The sequence below is a fragment of the Elephantulus edwardii genome, unplaced genomic scaffold, assembly GCF_000299155.1.
Source record: "Elephantulus edwardii isolate Elephantulus edwardi_28Jun2011 unplaced genomic scaffold, EleEdw1.0 scaffold00002, whole genome shotgun sequence".
Lineage (NCBI taxonomy): Eukaryota > Metazoa > Chordata > Mammalia > Macroscelidea > Macroscelididae > Elephantulus > Elephantulus edwardii.
Genome location: NW_006399752.1, coordinates 26,070,650 through 26,095,076, shown reverse-complemented (window position 1 = coordinate 26,095,076; position 24,427 = coordinate 26,070,650). Strand labels below are relative to the sequence as shown.

General features: G+C 38.7%; 1 protein-coding gene across 2 annotated transcripts in view; it reads right to left on the bottom strand.

Annotated features, from left to right (window-relative positions):
- Positions 1-24,427, bottom strand: part of CDK19 (cyclin-dependent kinase 19) — a 237,197-nt gene that overhangs the window by 84,357 nt on the left and 128,413 nt on the right. For both annotated transcript variants that reach the window (XM_006879039.1, XM_006879040.1), the window contains exons 3-4: positions 11,941-12,051; positions 7,972-8,112 (exon numbers count right to left, since the gene is read on the bottom strand). In XM_006879039.1, coding sequence (XP_006879101.1) covers positions 7,972-8,112; positions 11,941-12,051 — 252 coding nt within the window. The remainder of the gene's footprint in view (positions 1-7,971; positions 8,113-11,940; positions 12,052-24,427) is intronic.

Genomic DNA, 24,427 nt, shown 5'->3' with positions numbered 1-24,427 from the left:
CATTAACATTACTGGTAAGTATATTCATTTTCTCCTGGACACAGAGCCTACTAATTGGTCCTAAAAGCCTTCTGAGGTCCCAACTCTTCTCACTATCTCTTAGTTGTTGGGATGGATGGAAAACCTCATAAGCAGTTCCTTACTTCACCTCTACCTCGCATGTGAACTTCTGAGTTGTAAAACAGCCCATTATTATTCTTCAATAATTTGGAGAGATCCCTAACTGCAGATTTTTCCAGTGCAATGTGTCTTATTTCCTGAGTGATGGTATCAAAGGTGTTAACTGTGGATCCAAGCAAGATGAAGCTGTTCACAGTTTCAATCTCCTCTCCATCCAACAAGATGCTGCCCATCAGTTGAGTGGTAAGAATCTTTGTTTTCTTGACCTTGAAATGCAACTCATACTGAAGGCTGCATTCCTTGATCTTCTGCAACAAGGGCTTCAAGTCCTCCTCACTTTCAGCAAGTAAGATTGTGTCATCTGCATAATGCGGGTTATTGATGAGTCTCCCTCCAATCCTGGTAACATACTCCTCCTCATAGAGTCCAGCTTCTCAGATAATTTGCTCAAAATACAGATGGAATAGGTATGGAGAGAGAAAACAATCCTGATGCACCCTCTTCTCAAAGATAAACCATGCAGTGTTTCCCTGCTCTGTTCACACACAAGTCTCCTGGCTGAGGTATAGGCTCTGCATGAGCACAATTAAGTGCTCTGGGACTCCCATTCCTCTCAGTGTCAGACACAACACGTTATGATCCACATAGTCAAATACCTTGCATTGTCAATAACACACAAACAGACATTCTTCTGGTATCCTTCCTTTCAGACAGGATCCATCTGACATCAGCAATGATATCCCTCATACCACAGCGTCTTCTAAATCCTGCTTGAACTTCTGGTAGTTCCCTATGTCTGTATTGTTTTAGCTGCTTTTTAATGTTTTTTCAGCAGTATTCTGCTTGCATGTGATATTGTTCAACAGTTTCCACAGCTGGATCACTTTTCTTGGGAATGGCCAATCCACTGGCCAGACAGTTGTCCTCCAAATTCCCATCTTTTTTCTCTGGAGAGGCTGATGTAGTCTAAGCACTAGAGAGATACAACCACTGGGGTAGCAGTACAACTCCCTATGGACTAGGTCACCAGGGCTCACTTATTAGATATACAGATCTATGGAGTACAAATAAGATTCTAGAAAAAAAGGAACAAGTTCTTATTGTCAACTGATTTTCAACAAGGGTATCACATTCATTCAATGGGTAAAGAAAAATCTCTTTTTATGGTCCTGACACAACTAGATGTCTACGTGCAAAATATGAAGATGGTCATTTAGATCAATCATACTGCATATAAAAATTCACTCAACATCAATCAAAAGACCTACAAGTAAGAGCTAAAACTATAAAACTCTCAGAAAATTCAATGGGCAGAGAGAGGGGGTGGGTAAAGGAAATGGGAAAGATTCAGCGTGAAAACAATGTATATGAACTTTGTAAGTAAACCAGTATTTAACAAAAATTGTATTTAACCTTAAAAGAAAACTCAATTCAACTCACTGTCATTTAGTTAGAACCAGCTAATAGTCCAGTGGGTTTTCAGAGGCTGTAAATCACAGAGGAGAAGACAGCCCATCTTTCTCCTACAGTGCAGCTGGCAGGTTCAGATGGTTTGTCTTTGGGCTGGCTGCTCAATTCTTTACCAAGTAGATCACTAGAATTTAGGGATATATTTTCATGACCTTGCATTTGACAAAAAATTACTTGATTGCATAGTGGAATGTACTTGGGGCGGTGGAAGGGGTACGGGGGGATTGTGTACCAGGGAGGGAGTCTTTCTTTTACTTTTTGAAAGAGAGGAGCGAACTGGGGGGGCGGGGGCTGGGCGGGTAGAGAAGTGCAGCAATGAATGAATGGAAATCCAAATTCTCTGTAAATGTTCATGAAAATTATTTTTTAAAAAATTTTTTAAAAAAAGATTCCTTGACAAAGATGTTAATATACACTCAAAGAAAGCACAAGAAACAGCGGAAAAAATTAACCCAAATTAAAGATACTGTTGCTTCAAAACACACCAGCAAAAAGGTGCAAAAGAAAACTCACAGGACAGGATATTTGCAAATCATATATTAAAAAAGTAATGGGTATACATGTGTCAGAGACAGCAAGATTGGCAAGGGATAGAGCAGGGTTTAGGGTTGTACATAGGGTTGCTATAAGTTAAAGGTGACCTGACAGCAGATAACAAGAACAGTAAATAAAAAAGGGAACTTGCATATGAAATTCCTAAGAATTCTTACAATTCAACGATAAGAAAACAAATAATCCAATTAAATAATGGGTAAGGATTCGTAATAATCATTTCTTTAAAAAAAAAAAAAAAGCTAATGACCAAAAATCACATCAAAGATTCTCAACATCATGAATTATCAGAGAAATGCAAATTAAAACTATGAACTTCACACGTAACAGGATGGCTAGCATTTAAAAAGTCAAATAATAACATGCATTGGTGAAGACAATGAAGAGAAACTGGAACTCTCATACTTGGCTTGTGGGAATATAAATTGTGCTGATACTTCAGAAAGTCTGTCTGCATTGAAATAGGTTAAACGTACTGTCATCCTAGGACTCAGTAATTTCACTCCTAAATATATATTCTAGGCGAGCTCTGGTGGCCTAGTGGCAAGAAGCTGCAACTACAGTCGCAGAAGTGCACGGTTCAAATCCACCAGGTGCTCTGCTGGAGAAAGAGGAACAATCTCCTCCTGTACCAGTCAGATTTGCAATCGCTTGTTATGCATCAGAGAGTTGGACAATGACTATGGAGGACAGAAGGAGAGTTGATGCTTTTGAGCTGTGGTGCTAGAGAAGAGTACTGAATGTACCATGGACTGCCAGGAAAACAAACAGATTCATCTTGGAGAGGATTAAACCAAGCTACTCCTTGGAGGCAAGGATTCTGGGGCTTCGTCTGACATACTTTGGACATGTTGCCAGGAGGGACGGGTCCTTGGAGAGGGACATCATGCTTGGGAGGGTGGAGGAACAGCGCAGGAGGGGAAGACCCTCTATGAGATGGAATGATTCGGTGACTGGGGTAATCGGGATGGGTGTGTCAGAGGCAGTGCAGCTGGTGCAGGACAGAGCAGGGTTTAGGGCTGTTGTGCATAGGGTCGCTATGAGTCGCAAACGACTCGACAGCACATAACAACAACAACAAATATATATCCAAAAGAAATTAAAACTATACCCACACAGAAACCTGTAGAAGAATGTTTATTAGTAGTATTTTTCATTACAGGCAAAAGGTGGAAACAATCCCAATGTCTATTAACTGATAAATGGGTAAACAAAATGTGGTATATTATGTGGACATAAATAAGAATAAAGTGCTGATAGAAGCTATAAAACGATGAACCTTAAAAGCATTAGCTAAGTAAAAAAAAGGCAGCAATTAAAATCCACGTATATAATTCTATTTGTATAGGGAAAAGAAGGACAAGTCCTTGGAGAAGACATCATGCTTGAAAGGGTGGAGGGTCAGCATAGAAGAGGAAAACCCTGGATGGGAAGGACTGACACAGTGACTGTGACAATGGAGTCAGGTGTGCAAGAGATGGTTACGTTGGCTCAGAATAGGTCAAGGTTCAGAGCCATTGTCGATAGGGTCACTATGAGTCATAGTCAACTCAAAGGCACATAACAACAACAACAACAACAACAACAACAACAAAGAGCTATAGAACTGGGGGTTAGGATGTAGATGAGTGTAAAGTGTATGAAGCTTCTTTCTGAAGTGAAAAAAATACTCCAATATTGACTGTAGTAATGGTTGCCCATGACTAAGAATATACTAAAAACAACTGAATAGTACACTTTAAATTCATGAATTTTATTTTATGTAAACTCTATCTGCTTTCGGCAGAATGTTAAATGATCCAGGAAGTATTAAAAGAAGATGGAAAGAATATACTGAATCACTGTATCGAAAGAAATTGGAGACACAGAAGAATTTCATGAAACAACATATGAGCAAGAGCCTATGGTGATGAAAGAAGTAGTTCAGGCTGCTTTGAAGGAAATGGCAAAAAATAAGGCTCCAGGAATAGACGGTATACCACTGACATAGTTCAGCTAACAGATGTTGCCCTGGACATGCTCACCAAGTTGTGCCAAGAAATCTGGAGAACAACCACTTGGCCAACGGACTGGAAGAGATCTATATTTGTTCCCATCCCAAAGAAAGGTGACCCAACAGAGTGTGGAAACTATAGAACAATCTCACTGATTTCAAATGCAAGCAAGATTTTACTGAAGATTATCCAAAAATGACTGGAACAGCACATCAGCAGAGAACTACCAGAAGTCCAGGCTGGGTTTAGAAGGGGTCGTGGTACTAGGGATATTGTAGCTGATGTTAGATGGATCTTAGCTGAAAGCAGATAATACCAGAGGAATGTCTATCTGTGTTTCATTGACTATGAAAAGGCACTTGACTGTGTGGATCATAACAAACTGTGGCTGACTCTGAGAAGAATGGGAGTCCCAGCACACTTGATCGTGCTAATGCGAAACCTATACTTGGACCAGGAGGCAGTCATCAGAACAGAACAAGGAAACACTGCATGGTTCAAAATTGGAAAGGGCGTACGCCAGGGATGCAACCTATCTCCATACCTTTTTAACGTGTATGCAGAACAGATTATCCAGGAGGCTGGGCTCTATGAGGAGAAATGTGAGGTAAAGACTGGTAGACGATTTATCAACAATCTGCATTATGCAGATGACAGAACCCTACTTACTAAAACTGAGGAGGACCTGAAGCACCTGCTGCAGAGGGTCAAGGACTGCAGCTTCCAATATGGATTGAAGCCCAATGTCATTAAGACAAAGATTCTCACCACTGGACCAATTGGCAGCATCAGGATGGATGGTGAAGAGATTGAGATTGTACACAGCTCTAGTTTGCTTGGCTCCACAATCAACACCCTTGGTACCAGTAGCCAGGAAATTAAAAGGCGCACTGCCATGGGAAAGTCTACTCTTAGGGACCTCTCCAAAGTACTGAAGAGCAATGGTGTCTCTCTGGAGACTAAGGTGCATCTGATACAGGCCATGGTCTTCACAATCACTTGTTATGCATCAGAGAGTTGGACAATGACCAAGGAGGATAGAAGGAGAATTGATGCCTTTGAGCTGTGGTGCTGGAGGAGAGTATTGAAAGTACCATGGACTGCTAGGAAAAGAAACAGATTCATCCTGGAAAGGGTTAAACCAGGTGGCTCCTTGGAGGCAAGGATTCTGAGGCTCCATCTAACATACTTTGGACATGTTGTGAGGAGAGACCAGTCCTTGGAGAAGGACATCATGCTTGGAAGGGTGGAGGGAGAACGCAGGAGGGGAAGGCCCTCTATGAGGTGGACTGATTCAGTGACTGGGATAACTGGGATGGGAGTGTCAGAGACAGTGCAATTGGCACAGGACAGGGCAAAGTTTAGTGTTGTACATAGGGTCACTATGAGTCACAAACGACTCAACGGCACATAACAACAACAAACTCTATCTCAATAAAACTGTGGAGAGGAAGAGAGTGAGAGAAAGGATCCACGCGGCGGATACAGTAAATTAGAAGAGACAGTTTTCTAAACTTAATCTGTTGAGCCTCTGAAAGCCAAACTAGGAAGTAAAGTTATAAGCAGTAAGAAATTATTTTTACATTCTCGAGCAGAAGCTGACTAATGAATCAGAAGGTCAAAATTGGGGGAAAGAGATTGCTGACAAGGAGAAAAATTTTAGAGGATAGTATCATAATCCAAGAAAAAAATGTAATAAAGATTTGAACAAGGAGGAACGTGGCAATGGGAATGAAAAGAGATGACTGGAAGAGATATTTCAGATGTGAAACTAATATGCCTTGGCAAGTATTAGAAGATGTAGAAAGCAAGAAAAATCAGAAGGGGTAAAAGAAACTTCCAGCATTGGAAGAGGGTGGTATCACAGCCAACACAGAGTAGTAAAGTAGCAGTACAGATGGGACAAAAATTAATCCTAGTTATACTAAGTATACTATTCGACAAGTAGGTGGCAATATCCAAACTAAAATGTATTAAATAATGCTGACTGCAACAACAGAAATTTTGTTAAAAAAAAATCCTGAATTAGTTAATTGTCAACAAAATATTTTAATCAGTTATTCAAATACAGTTATGGATTCAAAAATATAAATCAAATTAATTACATTAATGCAGAAATCAATTAATCTCTAAAAGTCTATTTATGAAGGATACTATCTCTTGGTCTACAGGAGCTCAGGTGGTTTACTGCTAGGATGTTGAGCTATTAATCCAAAGGTCCCTGATTTGAATCCACAAGTGGCTCCAAAGGAGAAAGATCGATAAATCTACTCCCCAATAAGATTTATAGCCTCAGAAACTCAGATTACTTAATCTAGAAAAACCTCACTTACCCTAGACTTTCTCACTTTCCATCATGTTACAACTCACAGTTGACCCTTTAGAAGGTTTTTGGAGGCTGTAAGTCAAAAGAGACTGTCCCTCCTTCTCTCTCAGAGCCACTGGTAGATTAAGAACTATCACAGAGGTGCCACCTTTGAGAACTTTACAGTTAAAAATTAGAAGATGAAATGTATTCATTGAAATAATAAAGCTAAACAAAAAAAAGACATACTAAAGCTCACTGCCATTCTGGGTCAATTTAACTTCACTGTCATTGCAAAAAGTGGTCACATCAGATACCGAGACTTGAATGACAACATACCAAGGGGTCTACTAACTAAATCACTTTAAGCCTTTCTTTCTCCTACCATGAAACTGTTATCAACCCAGACAAAGTTCTACCATATCCTTATACTAAGAAATAAGATCACACTTTAGAAAAGTAAAACAAAACTTCCAATTATGACTGATAAGGTTATAGCTATTCAGTACCCACATCCTCTTAAAAATAAACAAAATCCTCATCAATATAAATTAAAATTACAATAATGTGAAGATGAATTATTTTATATTATTATAAGCATACTTATTTTAAAATCAAATATTTGAAAGTGACTAATTTTCCATTTAATAAGTATATTTCTATTACTAGATTTATATATTGTTAGTACTGACCACATTTTTTTTTTTACCAACTGCAATGTCATTACTTCCGTTTGGATTTAGAGAATCAAAGTCATGAGAATTTAGTCTATAATTATTGTTGCTGTGTACTGTTGAATTAGAACTGACCCATAGCTGACCTTCTGGTGGGTTTTCAGAGACAGTTAACACACGAGAGGAGAATGCCCCTCCTTCTCTCATGGAGCAGCTGGTAGATTCGAACTGTGAGCCTTTTGGGATTTCAGAGCAGCTTCTTGCCACTTGGCCCCATAAGCTCCCTTGTAATTATTAATATTTTTACTAATGGTGGGAAATAGCAATGTGAAGAACAAAAAAGAAAAACATAGTTATTGTCCTTATGACTGTCCCATTAAAGTAACAATAATAATTTGTTTTAAAAGTACACTGACAAAAAAAAAAAAATTAAAAAAAAAAAAAGTTACAGGGCAAAACCAACCTATTCATAAACAGACTGAAAGACTATAGACCAAATGTAACATAATTATTCTTTTTGGATGATAGGCCAAAGAATGGTTCTTTTTCTTCTAGTTATGTATAATTTCAAAACAGAAAACTTATTTTTTATTGTAACTGTTCAAAGAAGTATTTTTTTAAGAAGGAAAAAACTAATCCAGAACGAAGGCTGCATAGTGGAGTGGACTTGGCAGAAGGGATTGTAAAACAATATAAGAATTTTTCTTTTACTTTTCAAAGAGGGGAACAAACTGGAGAGGAAGGGTGGGCAGGGAGAAAAGAGCAACAATGAAAGAATGGAAAGCCAAAATATCTGGAATTTTCATTAAAATTAATAATAATTTAAAAAAAATTGATTAAAAAGAAACATACTTACCAGGTCTCTGTGAAGCACCCAATTTGCATGGAGGTAATGAATACCATCAAGAATCTGGTACAGTAACGATTTAACCATGGATCTTGGCAACTGCATGGGCTTTTTATTTGCTTTTGATGCACGATGAAACTTAATAATATGCTAGAAAATTAAAAATAAAACATAGCATAAGAATTTATAGTTGTTGCTAAATGTCTATACTATATAACATAATAAGCTATAAAAAACAAAAAAGAAAGTCCAAATTCACTATGAATTGAGAATATATAAAATTTTGACAAGTCAGTGGTTTCTTAAATAGTAGGCAAAAGATTTACATACAAACCAATTGATATGATTGGCATTGCTATCTATCTTAATGAGGGTTAGAGTGACTACATTTGCTTAAGATATTTATTCAAACAGAAACAAAAGGTAAAAAGATTTATATTCCTAAGAGTTTATATTAAAAACCTACCTAAAAATATAAATTATGCTACCTGCTTAGAATTTACCTTCTTTTATGATTATCTATGAAATGTTCTTTCATAAGGAAATATCCAGTTCAAAGAAAGATGTTTAGATGTGAGGCTGTTAAAAATATACTTCACCAAAAAAATATTTATATCCTGTTATCTGTAATAGTATCTTTTGTTTTATATCTACATCATGTTGTTGTTTAGTGCCATCGAGTTGCCTGAGACTCACAGTGACTCTATATACAATAGCTCTGAGGCCTGCCCTGTCCTGAGCCAGTCTCACTAACTCCAACACACTCACCCTCACTGTCACACTTACTGTTATCAATCCATCACATCCAGAGTCTTCATTTCCTGCACTGTCCCTCCACCCTCTGAGGATGATGTCCTTCTCCAAGATTCAGTCCCTCCTGGTCACATGCCCAAAGTATATGAAGGTTTCCTAGCCTTCAAGGAGAAACTTGGTTTCACCCTCTCCAAGACAGACTTATTTGTTTTCTTGACAGTCCATGGTAAGTTCAAGACTCTTCTCCAGCACCACAACTCAAAGGCATCAATTCTTCTGACATCCTTAGTCATGGACTGGATCAGGTACACTTTAGTCTCTAGACTGACACTGTTGCTTTTCAGTACTCTGGAAAGGTTCCTGACAGCAGATTTACCTAATGCAATTCGTCTTTTGATTTCCTGACTGCTGATGTTAAGAGTGTTGACCGTGGGGCAGAGCAAGCTGTAACTGTTTAACAACCTCAATCTCTTCTTCACCCATCATGGTGCTGTCAAGTTGCCCAGTGGTGAAAATCTGTTGTCTTAATGTTGAGTTCAATCCATACTGAAGACTACAGACCTTGACCATCTGCATGCTTTTAAAAATTTAATTTTAATGGTAATACGCAAAACCAAACATATATCCATTCACCATTTCTACATGTGCAGTTCAATGACAATGGCTACCTACTTCACAATGTGTCATCATTCTCACTATCCCTACCCACGATAGTGTATTACTATTCATTCTGATTCTCTGTTCCTTGCAGGTCTTATCAGTGCCTCAGATTAACTGTTACCACTTTGAAGTCATATGGTAATTCTTTATAAGAACACAACACTCCATGTAAACATTCTTCACCAATCAAGTCAAACTTCTGTTTAATTCAATAATGGCTTCATAGGATCATTTTGGGTCAAGGCCCAGAACCTATCCAGGGGTTCCCTATATTAACTCTTTAATTAAATCATACTTTCACAATATTAAAACTACAATAATTTTTTTATGATAGACTGAAGGGTTCCTTCTTGTCTGTTTATGGATAATTTAAAAATATTCTAAACCTAATAGTCTATTATAATTGTTCAAAGAAGAAATTTTAGTAGTATTTGTGTTCCCTAGCTCCTTAATCGAACATTAGACTCTCCTATAATCTCTTCACAAGCAAATCACATATCTAACATGTAAAGAAAATAAATAAATAAAACAACTATTATTTGCTACTGACAGAATAATTTAAAAAAAAAAAAAGCTCAAAGTCATTGCCATGGAGTCAGACTCTTTCATAGCTGGGCCTCTAACAGTTTTTCCAGAATTGTAAATCACATGGGAGAAGACTGCCCAATCTTCTCCTGTGAAGGATCTGATGGATTTGAACCACAAGAAAATCAATGCCTTTGGATTAGCAATGCAACTTCCTAAAGAATAAGTCACCAGAGCTTAAGGCAAAACAAAAGAGGGTAAAAACCAAACCAACAAAGCTACTAAAAATCTTTACTATTTTTTTAAAAAGTTAGTTATTAGAATTATTGGCTGAAACCAAAACAAAAAAAAAAAATATTGCAGTAAATTCTGACTTAGTGACCCTCTATGACAGAGAACTGCCTCAAAGGGCTCCCAAGAAGCAGACAGTCAAATCATGTTTTTGTGGAGTAGTTAGTGGATTTGAACCACCAACCATTTGGTTAGCAACTGAGCACTTATGCACCACTGAAGATCCTCTGATTGGTGCTCTTAAGATAGCCGTGTGGTACTGGAAAATTTTTAAGCTAGTTATACAGTTTGAATTTTTAAATGCTGCTCAACAGCATTCACTTGATTTTAAGAAACAATAGGAAAACTGGGTTTATACTATAGTAACTTTATCTAGAGAGACAGATAAATTGTGACAAGTTGTGATTATTTACATTGAGGAGACCAGAAGTTCCAGAGTACTTGATTGTGCTCATGTGGAATCTATACCTGGATCAGGAGGCTGTTGTGCAGACAGAGCAGAGGAAGACTTAATGGTTTGGAAATGGGAAGGGAAAGTGTCAAGGCTGTATTTCTTCTCCATACCTATTCAGTCTGTATGCTGAGCCAATTATCTGGGAAGCTGGACTCTATGAGGAGGAATGTGGCATCAGGATTGGAGGGGGACTCATCAATAACCTGAGTCAGGTAGATGACACAACCCTGCTTGCTGAAAGTGAGGAGGACTTGAATCACCTGTTGCAGAAGATCAAGGAATGCAGACTTCAGTATGGGTTGCATTTCAATTTCAGGAAAACAAAGATTCGTACCACTGACTGGACTGATGGGCAGCATAATGACAGATGGAGAGGAGACTGAAACTGCCAACAGCTTCATCTTGTTTGGATCCACAATTAACATCCTTAGTACAAGCAGTCAGGAAATAGACATATTGCACTTGGAAATTCTGCAATTAGGGACTTATCCAAAGTATTGAGGAGTCAGTTTGAAGACTAAGGTGTTTCTGATTCAGGCGATAGTCTTTCTGATTACTATCTATTCACCCCATACTTTGGACATGTTGCTAGGAGGTACTATTCCTTGGAGAGGGAAATGATGTTGGGGAAGGTGGACAGTCAGCGAAGGAGAGAAAGACCCTGAACCAGGTGGACTGATGCGGTGACTGCTGCATTGGGCTCGTGTGTTATGAAGTGTGAGGATGGTGCAGGATAGAGCAGGGTTCAGATCTTTTGTTTATAGGGTTGCTATGGGTCATGCTTGACTTGATGGTACCTAACAACAACGTTATCTAGAAGGGCTCTTGTCCTGGTCCACTAGATAAGGATGTGCAATTAACTCCCTCTAAACACTCAAGAGTCAGCTATGGGTCGGTACACAACAACATAATCCAACAGATAATGGGAACCACATATGTAATTTTTTAACAGCTACATTTAAAAAAATAAAAATAAACATTCAAAATTAATCTTAACATTTTTTGTTAACAAATCTAAAACACTATCATTCATTTCAACATGTAACCAACAGACTGTAATTTTTTTTCCTTTACATCCCAGCTCAATCTTAATTTTGCCAAGTGCTCAACAGCCACAAGGAGTATTTGTTGTTAGATGCTATCAAGATGAATTTCATTCAAAGTGATTCCACATAACAGAGTGGATGGGACCCATAGACAGTTCTGATGGCACAGGAGGTAATCCTTTGACTGCTAAGAAAAACATCTCCAGACCTACAGAAAACGATGCTAAAAATACAAGTACTTCAACTTACCCACAAATCATGCTCTGCATAATCAAACAGTAGCCACACCTTCCGGTCACTGTGAGAAAGGAATACCTTCTGCAATGCGATTACATTTGGGTGCTTCAATTCTCGCAAAAGCTAAATACAAGAGGAAGAGAAGGATCACTATTCTGTTAGTAAAAAGGGGAAATGTTAAATTTCTATTCAGTTCAAAATAACAGTTTCCATCAAGTTCTTGCCTTCAAGGGTTCCACTTTGAATACATTCTCAATAAAATAAGAAGTTCTATTATTTGGATTATTTCCCCCCCAAAAAAACCCACATTTATAATAATCCATTTCAATGAAATTTTGAAAATGTAGAAAGTCTAGGAAAATTTTTTAAAAAACCAACTCATCCCAAAATACCACTTAAAAAAGATGGGTTGTTATGTGTGCTCTCAAGTAGCTTTGCAACTCATAGTGACTCTACATACAATGGCTCTGAATCCTGCTCTATCTTAAGACAATTTCATTGCCTTCAACACATCTACCCCCATGACCCCAGCCACTGGGTCAATCCATCTCATCCAAGGTTCTCCTCTTTTGTGCTGTCCGTCCACAACGCCAACCAGGATGTCATTCTCCAAGGACTATTGCCAAAGTATGTGAGACAGAGCTTCAAACTCCTTGCCTCCAAGAACAGTCGGTTTCACCCAATCCAGAAAAGACCTGTTAGTTCTCTTAGAAGTCCATGATATGTTCAATACTCTTCTCCAGCACAACAACTCAAAGACATTGATTCTTATATCATTCTTAGTCACTGTCCAGCTCTCAGATGCATAGGAAATAACTACAAAAACCATAGCTTGGATCAAGTGCACCTTAGTCACTAGACTGACATCGTTGCTTTTCCATTCTCTGGAGAGGTCCCTGACAACAGATTTTCCCATTAACATTCTCTTCTCCATTTAACTTAGTGCTGTCAATTGGTCCAGTGGTGAGAATCTTTGGGTTTTGGGGGGTTCTTTTTCATTTCTTACTTTACAGATGAAATATTCAATTATGTAGCATTCTTTTTTTTTATACAAGAAACAGAGCCCTAGTCACACAATCTTTGTTTGCTTGATGTTGAGCTTCAATCCATATTGAATGCTGCAGTCAATGAGCTGCAATCCATATTGACCTTCTGCAGCAAATACCTTAAGTCTTCCTCAGTTTCAGCAAGCAAGTTTGTGTTATCTGCATAACCCAGGTTGTTGATGACTCTTTTCCCAATTTTTTATGCCAAATTTGCCTTAATTCCTTCTTGATCATATTCCTTCCTGTTTCATTAAATTCTTCTATGTCAGCCAATTCCTTTTGGTATGGTGACTCTGTGTACGCCTTCCATCTTCTTTTGCTGTTTTCGGGGTTATTCAACACATACTGAACACAGCATCCTTAAGTATTACAACTTGAGGCTTGAATCTGTTTTTCAGTTCCTTCAGTTTAAGAAAAGTCAAGCAAGTTTATCCCTTTTGATTTTCCAACTCCAGCTCTTTCTACATTTCATAATCCTTTGCTTTGTCTTCTCATGCACTCTTTGAAATCTTCTGTTCAGCTCCTTAACTTCCTGATTTCTTTCCTTTGTTTTGGCTTCTCAGTGCTCTCTTGCAATATTGAGAATCTCTTCTGACATCCATATTGGCCTTCTTCCTGTCTTTGTAATGACCTTTTGCATTATTCATGAATTATATTCTTGGTATCTTCCCACAGCTCATCTGGTCTTCACTCATTAGTATTCAAGCACTCAAACCTGTTCCTGAGACGGTCTTTAAATTCAGGATGGATAGACTCAAGGTCAAATTTTGGTTCTTGAGGATTGGACTTTATTTTCTTTGAGTTTGAACTTGCATATGAGTAGCTGATGGTCTGTTTCACAATCAGCACCTGGCCTAGTTTTTATAGTTGATATTGAGCTTCTCCAATAAATTGTCTCACAGATGCAATCTGATTTCTCTGTAGGCCATCAGGTGAGGTCCATGTGTATAGTCGCTGTTTGTGCTTCATATAAAAGGTATTTGGGGGGGAGGGGGAGAAGGTATTTGCAATGAATAAATCATTGATTATATTATCATTCTGTCAGCAGCTTCCTTTCTGTCACCAAGCCCATGTTTCCTTCTTGCATTTTGGTTGCATGTCTGAGCAATTTCAAATGGTAATAACTGGTAGAAGTCACCTATTTTTTCCTCTTTGGCTCTGGGTGTTGGCGCATAAATTTGAATGACAGTGGTATTAACAAGTCTTCCTTGAATGCATATAGATACATTATTCTGTTGCTCACAACACAGTATTTCAAGATGGATCTAGAAATGTCTTTTTAACTATGAATGTGACCCCATTTTTTCTCACCTTATTGCTCTGGTGACCAAGTGGGTAAGGAACATTGCCAACCCAAATGCAGTCAGTCTAAATCCCTTCATTAACTACTTCACTGGACAAAGATGGCCAGTTTTCTCTTGTGTAATTTGCAAGTTCTGAAAACCCACTGGAGGGCCAGATATCAATCAGTTCCAACTTGACAGCACATGGTAGCAGTGTAAGACAGTGTAGAACTGCCAGAAGGCTTCTGAGGATGTTCTCTTTCTGAGAACAATCTATTAAGTCTCTTCTCTTTGTTCCACAGGGTTTGAATCACATCAGGTTTTTGTTTCCACTGTGCCACCAGGGCTCCAGTAAGACAGTAGCTCTGTCAGCATTTTGATGCATATCTTTCTAATCCCACCGTGTGTGTGTGTGTGTGTGTGTGTGTGTGCTTGTTTGTGTTTATGTGTTTAAATTGGGATTATTTAAACTCTAAACTACTGGTCCCCAAATATTCCATGTAATACAATGACCTGGAGATCTTTTTTAAAAATTCCAAAGCTTAGACTACATCATAAATCAACAAGAGAAATCACAATCTGTGGAAGTGAGACACATCGATATTGTTTTGAAACCCCCTAAGGGATTCTGGTGTGTAGGAAATTTTTTAAAAATTGTTATATATTGTTCTTAGAGAGTTGTCTTTAACTAAGGATCAGATATAATAGCTAGAAAGAAATATATACAATTTGACAAATATTTTTAAAATTTAAGGCTCTATCAATGCTTCTCTGGTGGCCTAGTGTTAAGAATCTGTGCTGCAATCTCAAAGGCACGTGATTCGAATCTATCAGCTGTTGTACAGGAGATGGATGCGCAATCTCCTCCTAGCAATAAACTGCCTCTGAAAACCCACTGAAGGGTCAACTATGGGTCAGTTCTGACTCAATGGTAGTCAACAACAACAGTGGATGTTTCAAAAGGGAAGAAGTGGGAAAAACTTTTCTTGAATGCTTTCTATGTGCAAGGTAATTCTATCTAGTTTATCTATCTATCTATCTATCTATCTATCTATCTATCTATCTACCTACCTACCTACCTACCTACCTACCTATCTATGAATTTTATTCCTCATTTAATACTTAACAAAGAGCTCTGATGACCTAGTGGGTAAGGAAGGATTTGCACCGTAAACCCAACAGCATGTGGGCAATTTCCTCCCCTGTGATTCGTAATCCCTGAAAATTCACTGGAGAGTTAGCTATGAGTCTGTTCCAACTAGCTAGTACATTTTTCATTCTTATTAATACCTTATGATGGACACTAATATGAGTTTTGTCCCCAAAAGCTATCTCAAAAATTCAACAGAGTAGCAAACAATAAATGCTGGCGAGGTTGTGGAGAAACTGGAACCCTTACTCACTGTTGGTGGGAGTGTAAAATGGTGCAAACACTATGGAAGGCTGTATGGAGTTTTCTCAAAAAGTTGCAAATAGAAATACCATTTGACCCAGCAATTCCACTACTGGGAATATACCCCAAAGAGACCATAACTGACATCCAAGCAGATATATGCACACCCATGTTTACTGCGGTTTTGTTCACAATAGCAAAGAGCTGGAAACAAACCAAGTGCCCATTAACAAGAGGATAGAGAAGCTGTGGTATATTCAGACAATGGAATACTATGCTGTGTTGAAAAATAGGAACTCATAAAATATTACACAAAATGGGTGACCCTAGAGGAGGACATTATGCTGAGTGAAATATCTCAGTCACAAAAGGGCAAATACCACATAGTGCCACTGTTGTGAAACAGGACTGACTTCAAGGTTGGGGGAAGCCTACGACAAGGGGATAAATAATGTATACTGCATTGAAACAGATAAGAGAGAGAACTGTTCAAAAGGAATATATGATTACGTACTATTTTCATGACAATATTCCAGAAAAATAAATGCAAAGTTAAGTGTACTGTGGACTGGGGAAGGGGGGGGGAGGATTGTATAACAATGAAAGATTTTTTTTTCTTTTCAAAGAGAAAAGCGAACCAGGAAGGAGGGGTGGGCAGGGAAGAAAATGTGCAACAATGAATGAATGGGGGGGGGGGAATTAAATGGGTAGAATATGCTGTGAAATATATATTTTGAATTAAAAAAAAACCTAACTGTAAGAGATTCAAAGTTGTGTTCACTCCAAAGGTCACCCAACAGAATGCAGAAATTAGTGGACAGTATCAATGCTGTTACAGAGGCATCTGAATGTGTACAACCCAACAAATTATGGATAGTATTACAAAGAATGAGAATTCCAGAGCACTTAATTTTGCTTACACAGAACCTGTATATAGACCAAGAGGCAATAATTTGAACAGAATATTCCAGGTTTATTCTCACTAAGCACCTCAGCATTCATTTCATTACTGCCAGACACAGGTCATAAATGATAAAATAGATTTTCTTTTTTAACTATTATGTAACTGCAAATTGTTGGGCAACAGTAAAGTAAGTGAAGCATATATGTATGTATACTTTTTAAGAAAAAAATTTGTAATGGTTTTAATTTAAAATATACTTGCTCCCAGGGCTTAGTTAAGGAATTATGCAGTTATGTATTATCTGTTTTTTCCATTAAACTCCCTGAAGGCAAATAATTTTGTTGATTTTACATCTTCAGCGCTTAAAGGGTCGATGGTTGTTGTTGCCAGGTGTTGTCGAGTAGAGTACAACCCATAAAGATCCTACGAACAACAGATCTAAATGAACTCTGTCCTATGCCAGCTTCACATTTCCTGACACACAAGAGCCCACTGTGGCAGTCACTGTGGCAATCCACCTGGTTGAGGGTCTTCTTCTCCTTCGCCAACTCTCTGCCTCTCTGAGCATCATGTCCCTTTCCAAGAAACAGCCTCTCCTAGCAACATGCCCAAAGTATGTAAGGCAACGTTTTATCATGACTGCCTCTAAAGAGCACTCTGACTTCACTTTCTCTGAAACACATTTGTCTGTTCTTTTGGCCGTCTATGGGATGCTCAGTACTGTTCTCCAACACCACAGCTCAAAGGCATCAATTCTTCTATCACCCTTACTCATTGTCCAACTCTCAGATGCACAGCAAGTGACTATAAAGACCATGGCCTGAATCAGATACAACTTAGTCCTCAAACTGATACTTCTATACTTCTCAATAACTTGGAGAGGTCCCTAACTGCAGACTTACCCAGTGCAATACATCCCAGTGCTTGAAGGGGTACCTAGTACATATTATTCATAGTATCCATACTACTATATAGTATCCATGGGAGAAGGATAGGCAATCTCCTTCTGTGCCATTTACAGTCTCTGCAAACCCACTGAAGGGTCACCTACGGGTTGGTTCTAATTCAATGGCACGTAACAATAAAAACAACAACTATGTATTACCAAACCAGATTAAGCCCACTGTTAGGGAGTCAATTCCAGCTCATAGTCACCCTCCATGATGTTTCCAGGACTGCAAATCTTTTTTTTTTTTATTTTTATTTTTTTATTAAATTTTATTAATTTTATGGAACATTTACAGATATTTTGGATTTCCATTCATTCATTGTTGCACTATTTTCTCTATCCCCCCCCAGTTTGTTCGTCTTTTTTTTCCCCCTCTTGAAAGTCTGTTTTAATTGTCCCATTGCCACAGAAGGGCTGCAAATCTTTACGGGAGGAAACTGCCCGTCTTTTTCTGACAGAGCAACTGGTGGATTCGAATGGCTTAGTTTTCCATATCACACATCCACCAGAGTTCCTTACTATGTAGTGAGCATTCAGTAAATATTTGCTGAATAATCTAGAAGTCTACTGAATTAATCTGATTTTTCCTTACAATTTAACCAGCAAATATGTTGCAATATTATAAACGTCTGCCACTCTTTCATAAGTCAAAAGTCAAAGTCATTGCCAGGAAGTTGATTCTGAATCACAGCTAACCTGCCAAAGTGTTTTTGGAGGTAAATCCCATGGAAGTAGACTACACACCTTTATCCCTTGGAGCAGCTGGTGGATTAGAAGCACCCAAGAGACACCACTTCTGGATTGGCAGCACAACTCCCAATGGCCTACACCACCAGAGCTCCTTGCTCTTTCATAAAGCACCTCCTTAAAGAAAAGTTATTTTTACTTTTTTACAAAGTAGGTTCTGGCTTTTAAGGCAAAATAAGATCCTCCAGAATTCCCCATTTATCTAAAGGAAAAAGAATCCCTAAGTGATTGTTATGTACCATTGAATCAGATCCAACCCATAGCTGACCCTTCTACTGGATTTTCAGAGAAAGTAAATCACATGGGAGGTGACTACTCATCTTTCTCCCACAAAGCAGCTGGTGGATTCAAACCACAGGCCTTTGGATTGGCAGCACAGCTCCTTACCACTTGGCTACCAAAGTTCCCTAACTTTAAAAACACTAATCTGTCAACTAATGGAAGAACTTCAATAAAGATAACTTCATATAGGCAAATGCCTGCCTGCCTGGCAAAGTCACACTTATGTGGTTAGAACTGTCCCGACGATGCAGCTACTATTTCAAAATGGAGCTTGTGCATGTAACCCCTGTACAGGTCTGGCTTCCTTGCCTTGATGCCCACTGCACACCCTCCCCAGCACCCAGCTAAGACCTTTCTCACCACTCTTCTTTTCTCAAGTCCTGTAGACCTCAACCTCCAAAACAGCCATTTCAATAGAGTGTGAACACACCTTGCTGATAGGCAGACAGAGGGCAGAGCTAATTCTGGAGCAACCCAGCCCAGCTCAGGTTTGCAGCAGAGTCTGACAGTGCCTAAGGAAAGCCATGTCAGGCCCAAGTCTAGTCTTAAGGCAGTGAGCCTGGTATAGATCAAGTGGAGAAGCCTGCTCAGCTCATGGCAGCTTCTACAATGAACCGCCAAAGCTGGTGGAAGTCTCCTGCCTTGGTTCTTTAAAAACAAGTATTTAAATTATTTTAGTTTAAGTAAATTTAATAGCCCATATCTAAAATATTTCATTACAGAAAAAGAAACATTCAACCTAATGGGGAAAGAGATGCACTGTCAACCCAAAGGCAGAATTCACCAGCTGCTCTGTGGAAGAAAGATGGGCAGTCTCCTCTTAGGCAATTTACTGCCTCTGTAAACTTGCAGGAAGGTTATCTATGAGTCATTTTTGATGCTACTGCAAGGAGGAAGGCTTTTTAATACTTATTTTGGGCCTAAGTCAATTAGCACCCACTCTACAAAAAAAATTATAAGATTACTGGCTTGATGAGGAGCAGAAATCACTCTTAATAGATCATGATCAGATAGACCACATTAACATAGCCTTAAAGCAAAGGAGTTTTATGAGAATTGTTATAATTTGCTTTGTGTTGCTGAAAAGATATGTTCAAGCCCCAATTCCCAATACTTGAGAATGTAATATCACTTGGAAAGAGATTATTTTCAGATGTACTTAACTGAATGAATATGGTTATACTGGAGTAGAATAAGCAAATCTGAAATGATTAGTATCTTTATAAGAAAAGAGACAGAGAGATGCCTAGTGAAGATAAAGGAAGAGATTAGAGTTGTTGCTGTTATGTGCTGATGAGTCATCTGAAACTCATAGCAACCCTATGTACAATAACCCTAAACCCTGCTCTATCCAGTGCCAATCTTATTGCCTCTGACACACCTACCCCCATTACCCAAATCATCAATTCATCTCATAGAGGGTCTTCCTCTCTTGTGCTGTCCCCCACCCTCCCAAGCATGATGCCCCTCTCCAAGGACTGCTCCCTCCTTGCAACATGTCAAAAGTATGTCAGATGAAGCTTCAGAATCCTTGCCTCCAAAGAGCAGCCTGTTCTCAACCTCTTCAGGAGGAACGTATTTGTTCTCCTTAGCAGTCCATGGTATATTGAATACTATTCTCCAGCACCATAGCACAAAGGCATCAATTCTCCTTCTATCATCCCTAGTCATTGTCCAGCTTTCTGATGCATAGCAAACAAGTGCAAAGACTAGGCCTGGATCAGGCGCACCTTAGTCTCTCAGTACTTTGGAGAGGTCTCTGACAGCAGACTTTCCCAATGCAATTCATCTTTTAATTTCCTGGCTGCTGGTACCAAAAGTGCTGATTGTAGAGCCAAGCAAACTAAAGCTGTTAATAATCTCTATCCTAGGGAGTTCTGGTAGCCTAGTGGCAAGAGGCAGCACTGCAAGCCCAGAGGTACGCAGTTCGAATTTACCAGATGCTCTGCTGGAGAAGGAGGGACAGTCTCCTGTATCAGTTAGATCCAATTTGATGGTCACATACAAATATAGTAAAATTAAAAAAAATTTTTTTAAATCATCTCAATCCTTCACCACCTATCATGATACTGCCAATTGGTCCAGTGGTGAGAATCTTTATTGATGCTGAGCTTCAATCTATATTGAAGGCTGTAGTCCTTGACTTTCTAAAGCAAGCGCTTCAGGTCGTCCTCAGTTTCAGCAAGCAGGATTAGATATTATGAATAAAGGACCATCTAGGATTATCAGAAGCTGGAAAAGGCAAGGAAGAATCTTCACTTAGAGCCTTAAGGTCCTTAAAGCATGGTCCTTAAAGAATAAATTCCTATAGATTTAAACCATGTGTCGTCGTTAGCTGCCATAAAGTCAACTCCAACTCACGGTGACCACATGTGTGCCAAGCAGAGCTGCTACACAGAGTTTTCGAGGCACTGACCTTTCAGAGTCTTATTGGCAGGCCTCTCTTCCAAGGTGCCTCTGGTTAAGTTTCAACTACTAACCTTTTAGCTAGAAGCTGAGTCATCCAGGAACTCCTTAAGCCATCTAGTCTATGGTAAATGGGTTAAGTCAGCCCTAAGAAACTAGGACAAAGAGCTTTCCAGAAAGGACTGTAAACAGAATAAAGTCTACATAATTCAATTCAAATAATGCCAAGTAACGGGACAAAGGAGGATACAACAGAGCAACCAATTTTTTTTTATTTTTAATGAGTGGGAGTTTTTTTCTAGTTTATTTATAAAAGGATAAACAACAAAGTAAACTTATCTACCACTATTTACTGAAACAAATGAACAAAATTAGTAAAACCAAACATTTAGTAATAAAATAACTGAAAAATAAACTGACGTTTGTCCACATATTATAGCCTCAAATATGTTATTTGCTAAAATTTAATTATATAAAAAGTCTGAAACTATGATGGTCTAATGTGATATTCCAAGGACTTCAAAATATAATGTGTACAACGCAAGAAACATACTGAAAAATTAATGGTCGTTATTCTTGGTGATATAAAATTTGTTTCTACCCCAACTGAGTTTTCTACAATTCACATTACTTCTACACTTTTTTAAAACTACAGGACATTTCTCTAAGATAGGTCTTTCTCTATGGACATCCACCAGCCAAGATAGCATACTATCACACGACCTCAGTTTCTTCTTACATGGTTGTTCTGAAAAGAGATATGACCAAAGGAGATTGGTTGTGCTTGTACTTTCCCTAAGTTTTGGCCAAAACTATATTTTAACAATGGTCTTTAATCTCTTATCTCACTAGTATTTGTTCAACCTGACATCATGCAACTACAAATATGCTTTAATCATTTCTAAATAGCAGTTCAGTATACAATGATCTTCCTGTAACCCACACTAAATAGGGACATCTACTGTGCCAAATACTTGAGAAGTAGTAACATAATCCCAAAAGAAACTAATGAAGAATGTGCAATGGATATGCCAGTATTTTAGCTGATCTCATAAAGGGCATATAGGGACTATGAAGTGTTCACATTTCAATGCCCCAAATACACAATCCAAAGCTCTCATCTTGGTTTAGCTCAAGTCACCATTGAAGATCCTGGCTCAATTTGTGGAGCTGTGTGCTAAAATAAAAACTCTAGAATCCATTTGTATTTTTATCCACTTCAATGGCCCAACTCAAATTAAATCCAATTTTCTATTCTTATTTGATCTAATAATATGGTTCATTTGACTATTGAGCTTTTCCACTATTGGGGAAAGCATTATTGCTTTACTTCAGAAAGCACTGGATGTGTCATTTAAAGAAAAAATGTATTATCCTTCTTCACCCTTGGGGGTGAAGGGAGAAATAAACAAGCAAATTAAGCCTAAAGATTAATGAAACATTATTATAAATTATAATTTATGGCAAATAAGATAAAATATAAGGCATCAGGATTGAAGGGAGACTCATCAACAACCTGCTAAGTTATGCTGATGACACAAGCCTACTTGCTGAAACTGAGGAAGGCCTGAAATGGTTACAACAGAAGTTGAAGAACTGCAGCCTTCAATATGGACTGGATCTCAACATCGAGAAAACAAAGATTCTCACCACTGGGCTAACTAGCAGCATCAGTATGAATGGTGAAGAGATTGAGATTGTTAAGTTTTAGTTTGCTTGGTTCCACAATCAACACTCTTGGTACCAGCAGCCAGGAAATCAAAAGATGAATTGCACTGGGAATGTCAGCTGTCAGGGACCTCTCCGGAGTACTGAAGAGCAACAACCTCGGTCTGGAGACTAAGGTGCATCTGATCCAGGCCCTAGTCTTCGTAAGTATTTGCTATGTGTCAGAAAGCTGGACAATGACTAGGGATAATAGAAAGAGAACTGATACCTTTTGAGCGTGGTGCTGGAGAAGAGTATTGAATATACCATGGACTGCCAGGAGAACAAACAGGTTCATCCTAGAGAGGGTGAAACCAGGATACTCCATGGAAGCAAGGATTCTGAAGTTTTGCCTGACATACTCTGCGCATGCCGTGTGGAGGGATCAGTTCTTGGAGACATAGATCATGCTTGGAACCCTCGATGAAATGGACTGATTCAGTGACTAGGGTAAAGGAGGCAGGTGTGTCAAAGACTATAAGGTTAGAACAGGACAGAGTGGGGTTCAGAGCTGTTGTATATAGTGTTGCTATGAGTCGCAATCAACACGATGGCACATAACAACAGCAACAAGAGATTTAACATCCAAAATATCCCCAAATTAAAATCCAAACTCACTGTTGAGCCAGTGATTCTATAATAACCCAGTAGTGATCCTATAATTACACAGCAGTCCCAAAATAGAAATTGAATAACCAGCATTTTGAAATCTGGCACTTTAACGACCATGACCAGTTTAGGGAAGCTGGCTTTTACAACCATGTAAGTTACATTTTAACCTTCCAGCAGATGGCACTCATACTCTGAAAAGGGGTCTATATATAAAGGGTAACCCAGATGGCCTTGGTTCAAGAGGGACCTCAAATTTTACTTTCTTTTACTTTAATGACACTGCTTAGGTTGCATTCACAAGGTCAGGAAGTCCAATCCCTCCACTGCCACCCTGAAGAAGTAACCCAAGTTGTGGCTGTTATATGCCATCGAGTCACCTGTGACTCACAGCGACCCTATGTACAACAGCTCTGAATTCTGCTCTATCTTGATCAAACCTTATTGTCTACTCCCCAGTCACTGAGTCAATCCATCTCATCCAGGTTCTTCCTCTCTTGAGCAGTAGGTAAATTGTGAAAGGTATAGGTTTTAGAGTTCAGAGGCCAAAGCTTGATTTCTAAGTCTACTACTTACTAGCTGTATGACACAAAGCAAGCTGCTTAACCGCCAAGCCTCAAGAATGAACAAAGATGTTTTCTTACAAACATGCACAAGAGTTTCTCTAAGGATTAACATTAAACATATTAAGTACACAACAAAGCTTGGAATATATTAAGTACCTAATGATAGTATTGTTGTGTACCACTGAGTCGGAACTGACCCATAGCTGACCATCTAGTGGGTTTTCAAAGGCTGTAATTGCTTGGGAAAAAGATTGTTCATCCTTCTCCCAGGCAGCCAGCAGATTCAAACCACATGCCTTTGGGATTGCAGGGCAGATTCTTAACATTAGGCCACCAGAGCTCCCAATTCACAGTGATTATATGACAGCAAAGCCTGACCCTGTGCCACCATCATAATCATTGATAGTTTGAGTCTATTTTTGTAGCCACAGTGTCAATTCATTGTGTTGAAGATCTTCATCTTTTTCCACTAGTTTACCAAGGAAGAGATCCTTCTCCAAAGTCTGGTTCCATCTGATAATGTCCAAAGTACATGAGACAAAGTCTCTCCATCCTCACTTCCAAAAAACATTCTGGTGGAGCTTCTTCAAAGATTTCCCCCTCCCCA